This window comes from Myotis nattereri, assembly GCF_964212035.1.
Source record: "Myotis nattereri genome assembly, chromosome: Y".
Taxonomy (NCBI): domain Eukaryota; kingdom Metazoa; phylum Chordata; class Mammalia; order Chiroptera; family Vespertilionidae; genus Myotis; species Myotis nattereri.
The window spans coordinates 23,775,209-23,781,442 of NC_138094.1; the positions used below are offsets into that span (position 1 = coordinate 23,775,209).

The window sequence follows — 6,234 nt, forward strand, 5'->3', positions numbered from 1 at the left end:
GCTGAGCTGATCTGGTTCTTCTGAGAGGAAATGCCCTTTACCTCCACAGAGGAAGGGTGACAGAATCTCCTGCCTATACGCCCCGTCAGCTTGGGTTTAAGGGATCCACCCAGTTTCCTACTTCACCACTAGCCTTTTAAGTTCTCAAGTTGATGCAGTCAGTGTCTTTGAGTTTCCCCAATGTTCACCTTGTCCTGGGTAATTCCCTTTGTCCCATTCCAAACGTGCAGCCCCTCCCTTCTCCTGATCAATCCCTAGATGTGATTTTGGCCTGACCTCCTCTCGGGAAGGCTTGCTCCTCAAAATCTGGAAGACCAGCTGTCCCTCTGTTCCCCTTTGAATGGGTACGGGATTTGCAATTGTAGGTAACATCAAGTCTCAGGGGCTGTTTGGTACTCAATACAGTTGCATTGAAATTCTTTCGCTCTTCAGATGATACACTGTCTCCCTAAAGGTGTGTTAACGGGAACATTAGGGAATTTTGATGTGGCACCAACACCCACATCAAGTCTACTTCCAGGCTGGTTTCCTTTTCTTTTCCTTTCATGAATGGACCTAGGGTTCAGTTGGAGGTGTGGAGAGTGCAAAACCCCATCAGGATTAAATGCCTGGAGATCCAGGGCTAAGGTTTTGCTCTCAGGTGGAAGTAGCCATTTCAGCTAGGACCTCAGAAGGAAGGTGTGGTCAGACGGGGCATAATGGCTTCTGAGGAGGCAGAGGAGGAAACAGAATCTAGAGCGTGAGAGTCGATGTCCAGCTCTGAGCACAGGGCTCCCTGCACCATGCTGCTCTGGTGAGTCAGGAGCCTAAGGCGGTCCCCAACGACCTGTAGGCCAAGAACCCAGAGATTTGTCCTTTCTTCCATACAAATGAGCAGACTTTGCCTTTGCCTCTGGATGCAGGTTTGCCTTATTCTAAAATATTTTGATTTCTGTTTTGGCATTTGCCATTCATAGAGGTTCAAAGGGTAAGTTTTTGCTGTGTCTGAAAGTCAAGTATTGCTAAGGAACCTATTGTAGGCCAAAGTGGCAAAATCCTTTTTGTAGTTTTTAGCGGCTGGGCTGTCTGTGTGAAAACAGGTCTTAATGAAAGTCTTTCATAACAGCCAATTGATGTTTAGAAAGAGAGGAAGGGAGTGGGCGGAGAGAGAGAGAGAAACATTGATGTGAGAAACATCCATCAGCTGGCTCCTGCCCACCCCCTACGGGGGTTAGGAATGGAGCCCTCAAGAGACCTTTGGCGGGCACGGGAGGAGGCTCAAGGCACTGAGCAACACTGACCAGGGCTTGCAGCCTCTCATTGAGAGGAGCCTTAGTGGTGACATGTGAGCCATCTGTTGTCATGGATAAAGTGGTCATTCTAATATTCAGAGAAGGGACACACAGTAAAATGTACATGTTGGAATTAATCGTTATTTTTCTCACCTCCAGCTCCCCCTTGCTTCAGGAAACGTTTGTGCTGCTTTTATATTCCTCATTTAAAAGCCTCAATGGTACCCATTGTGTGGGTGTTCCTTAATCTTCCACATCTATTTTATTTCCTGGAAATTAGCAAGAGGCAGTCCTGGGCCACGGGCTGCTCCCCACTCCAGGTGTTTCCAGTCCTTCAGTGATCCTCAGAAACTTTTTTTCTGTAAAGGGTGGAATCCTCTCTATGGTGTCCCAGCACTCACTGCACAGCAGAATTCCAGCTAGCCAGTGGGTAGAAGTGGGAGGTGTCCAGTTGTCATCTCACCCCTCCTTGGTGCCTGGTTCTTGTCCTGCCAGTGGCAGAGGAGAGGCAGGGCTGAGTGGCTTTGAGATTCTAAGCAGAAAACGGGGTTGGGGTAATTTGGGGGGCGCTCCAGTTGTTGCTGGAGGAGTGCCTTTGGCCCTCAGCTGGTCCCTCTGAAGGGAGAAGGGCCGGGTTTGCTCATGCTCAGCCTGACAAGATGCCTTGCTCCTGACTGTCTCCCATGATCTCTTTCATAGCAGCTTCATGGGGATGAGCCTCCCAGCTCCACCCAGACTCCTGGAACTGGCATGTCAGAGCCTGCTGCGGGATGAAGCCTCAGCCATCGCTGCTCTGGAGTGGCTTCCTATGGAGCTCTTCCCACCTCTGTTCATGGCAGCCTTCGCTGGGAAGCACAGCAGAGTCCTGAAGGCCATGGTGCAGGCTTGGCCCTTCCCCTGCCTCCCTCTGGGGGCCCTGATGAACCATCGGCAGCCTTACCAGGATATCTTGCAGGCTGTGCTCGAGGGACTCGATGTCCTGCCTGCCCAGGACACTCGACACAGGTATGGGGGATTCAGTTGCCTGGTAGCACCCTGGGGATCTGAGCAGTTACAGCTGGGATCCGGGAGTGTGCAGGGCCAAAGGGAGAACTGAGGCAGGCCTTGGAGCCACTGCTGGGGTCATTGTGGGAACAGGCTTCGGATATATACGGCTGGTGAAAATGCCGAGGGTGACCGAAGGGACACGAGCCCACTCCTTCCTGGTGGCACCTAAATGTACCAGGAATGGGGACCATGAAGGATCCCAGTAGCACCAGGAGCAGGTGATTCTGGGACATTGAGTCAAAAGTCCAGTCAGGTGTCTGGCCCAGCTGCCCAGATTCCTAGACTCATGGTCTTATTCCTTGTTATCATAATGCACCCCAGCATAACTCCTATTTTCTCCACAGGAGATGGAAACTGCAGGTGCTTAATTTACAGAAGAGAGTTCATCAGGAGTTCTGGATTGTGTGGGCCGGAACCAGAGCCCATCTGTGCTCACTGCTGGAGCCTGAGGCCCCGCAGCCCATGAGGAAGAGGGGGAAAGTGCGCAGCTTAACGGCCAGGCCAAGTCCACCCTTGGCCCCTGTGGAGCTGTTAGTAGACCTTTGCCTCAAGAAAGGTGTCCTTGATGAGTCCCTCAGCTACCTGATTAAGAAAATCAGCGAAAGGAGAGGTTTGCTGCACCTTTGCTGTAAGAAGCTGAAGGTTTTTGCGATGTCGAAGCAAAACACTAACATCCTGGATATGGTGCAGCTGGACTCTGTCCAGGATTTGGAGGTAAACTGTACCTGGAAGCTGTCCACCCTGAGGAAGTTCGCTCCTTACCTGGGCCAGATGGGCAATCTGCGCCGGTTCCGTCTCTCCCATGTCTTCACGTCTTCTCACACCACCTTGGAGGAGGAGGAGCAGTGTGTTAGCCTGGTCACCTCTCAGTTCCTCAGCCTGCCCCACCTCCAGGAGCTCAATTTGGATGATGTCTCCATCCTCAGAGGCCGCCTGGACGAGATCCTCAGGTGAGGGGTGGCGAGCTTTCCCTGACGACCAGATCGAGTCCCTTTCCATTTCAGTGCACAGTGATGGGCTCTCCTGTGTGCAGTCCCTCAGCAGTGCTAGAGTGCCTGAGCCACTAGATGGTCCACACAGTCAGTGTCTTGTTCACCGCTCTGTCACCTTGCATGTTGTCACATAACCCCCCAGACAAAGGTAGGACATATGCACTAGGACAGAGGCTACTAAAGGGACTCCTTGCTAGGAATTGGCGTAATGGAGGCTTCAGGCCAGGGGATGGTAGCTTTGGGCATCCTTGTAAGTGGTGTGGAAGGGAAGATGATGCAATAGAACCAAGTGAGGATTGCAATGACAAGGGGAAAGCCAATCAGAGGTGAGGTTTCAGGGGTTAAGTTCCGCACTTAGAGATTTGGCCATGGCAGCCTTTCACTCCAAAGCTGCCTCATTCACCTGTCTGCCAAGGGTTGCCATAGGCTCTTGCAAACAGAATGCGTGGTAAATGCAGGGTTCCTGAGGGAGTCATTACGAAATTGGATAGGTGGTTTGTAAACAGTGCAGTGATCTAAGTTCCTGGAGGGTGTCAGCTCTCGTTTGATGTTGCCTGACTGTGCCCAGGTTAGCCCTTTCTGCACAACTGCCAGAGGCCTCATTGGGCTAAGAGATGATGGTGACAGGGGTCTAGGCTGTGGCTGGAAGGAAGCCCGAGTTGCAGGCATTTCAGGACATGTCTCCAATACTAAAATGCACTGGTTGCCTCCTGCTTCAGACCCTGGGTCAGGCTCCTTTCTGAGCTCCTCCCATCTTTACCTCCCACCTTTATGTTCAGAACACCTGTGTGTTTGGGCTGGGCTGTATGATGTGCTCCACTTGACGGATGAGTAAATGGAGTGTGTGAGGTTTCATCCAGTTGAATCCATCACGGAGCAGATAACAGATGGGGAAAGATTCCACTCAAATTTGCTCTGACTTGAATGTCACTTTTCACTGTGCAACATCCTGGGTTTGATCATCATCCGGAACACTCTAGGCTTTGGTGACATGGGCCTCTTTACCCTGAAGGCCTGCATCATCCTCACCTGCCTCTGCCCACCAGGTCCATCCCCCACATGTAACTGTTCTATGTCTCCCCAGGTGCCTGAGGACCCCCTTGGCGACCCTGTCCATCACTAACTGCCTGCTTTTCGAAAGAGACTTGAGACATCTATCCCAGCAACTGAACGTCAGCCAGCTGAAAGGCCTGAGTTTCAGTGGGCTCAACCTGACCAATATCAGTTCTGGGTCACTCCGATTTCTTTTAGAGAGAGCCTCCCCCACTCTCCAGGACCTGGACTTGGATAAGTGTGGGATCATGGATGCCCAGTTCCTGGACATCCTGCCAGCCCTGAGCCACTGCTCCCAGCTCACAACCCTAAGTTTCTGTGAAAACCCCATCTCCATGATCGTCCTGGAGGACCTGCTTCGCCACATTGTTGGGCTGAGCAAGCTGAATTGCGTGATTTATGCGGCCCCCCTGGAGAGTTACGAGGAAAGGAGCGGCACCATCAACCTGGGCCGACTTGCCCAGATGCATGCCGTGCTGAAGCATATGCTGCAGGAGTTGGGGCGGCCCAGCATGGTCTGGCTCTGCGCTTACCCCTGTCCTCACTGTGGCTGTAGTACTTTCCTTGACCCAACTCCCATTCTGTGATCCTGTTGCTTGAGTGTCCAGCTGGGTGTACATCTCATAGGCTTTACTCTGGGCCCTTGGGCACTGAAACCCGGACATAAGTATACCGTACAGGAACACAGCAGCCAGTTTCAGACAAATACTCAGGGTGGGGGGAAATGCTGACAGGGGACTCAATGGTTTCTTTGGGGAGATTTGTCCTAAGGAGTTAGAAATATCCACCTGAATCTCTCAGGGGGAGAGACTGAGGTTTGGGTGGTAGATGCGGGGATTACCTTTGCTTGAATGGTTGTGAATAAATGTCAGTAATAAAGAGAACTGGATGTTAACCATCTGGTGTCCTCCATGACATGTTAACCCAACTCTCCCACCTGCAGTTACTGGCCAAGTAAGAAGGCATGAGCATCGTGATGTGCAGACACTAGGCTGGTTGAGGTTGGTCCCAGGAGATCACATCACCATTTATACTTTCTGGTTTGGTGGTTCTTTCTGGTGCACCGGTACCTACTCACTCACCTCTGTGACTGTTCAGTGGGTCAGCGCACACAAGGTGCGTCCACAGGGATTGGAAAAAGTGGCTTCCAGTGAGCACCACTGTGGTACAACTACTCTGGGGCCATCACAGGTAACTAGTCCAGTCCCTGGACTAAAACTCCTCCCCACTGGGAGCCTCCATCGCTGGCCTGTGGCCGCTCCATGGTAGGGCTTCCCTGTGCACCAGTCAGGCCCCTAGTACTGAAAGGGATATCAGCCTGCCAGGGACCCAGACCACTGGCCTCACAAGTCCAGGCCTGTCATTCCCCTGGATACATCCCCTTCTTGAATTCAAGTTCCTGTGGCCTGTAAACACATTTACATTCTTTTCAGCAAAATACTAAGCTGGCATAAACCCCTGCTTTGTTCTGTGTCCTGTCCTAAGAATACGACATCCTTTTGTAGAGGATGGTCTAATGTTCGAAGACTTTCCCCTCATGATCCTCCTTCCCATCAATCAAGGAGGTGGTAAAGCATCTCTGAGCCAGTGACAGACCCCGGTTCTAAAGAGTGGACAACCTCAAGCCAGTTCCCGGAGAGCACTTAAGTGGACACAGGTGAAGGTCACACCGGGGAGATGGGGGTATGGAGGGCCACCCTGAGGGGCAATACAACCAAGTGAAAGGGAAATGTCCTAGTGTGCTGTTGGATCCCACAGTCAATGGACAGTTAGCTGCTCAGCATGGAACAGGCTCCCTGCCCACCTGCCACCTCATTCTGGCCCTAGGCTGTCTCAGTTTGCTCACTGAGTGGCCTGCCAGAGGACCACCT

The 6,234-nt window shown here is 52.0% G+C and overlaps 1 protein-coding gene across 1 annotated transcript; it reads left to right on the top strand.

Moving 5' to 3' along the window:
- Positions 1-1,983: 1,983 nt before the first annotated feature.
- On the top strand, positions 1,984-4,950 carry LOC308512385 (melanoma antigen preferentially expressed in tumors-like; the record flags this gene model as incomplete). The annotated part of the gene is made up of 4 exons (XM_081082150.1): positions 1,984-2,276; positions 2,663-3,161; positions 3,751-3,758; positions 4,395-4,950. The coding sequence occupies 4 exons, from the start codon at positions 1,984-1,986 to the stop codon at positions 4,948-4,950; spliced, it is 1,356 nt and encodes a 451-aa protein (XP_080938276.1).
- Positions 4,951-6,234: the final 1,284 nt, after the last annotated feature.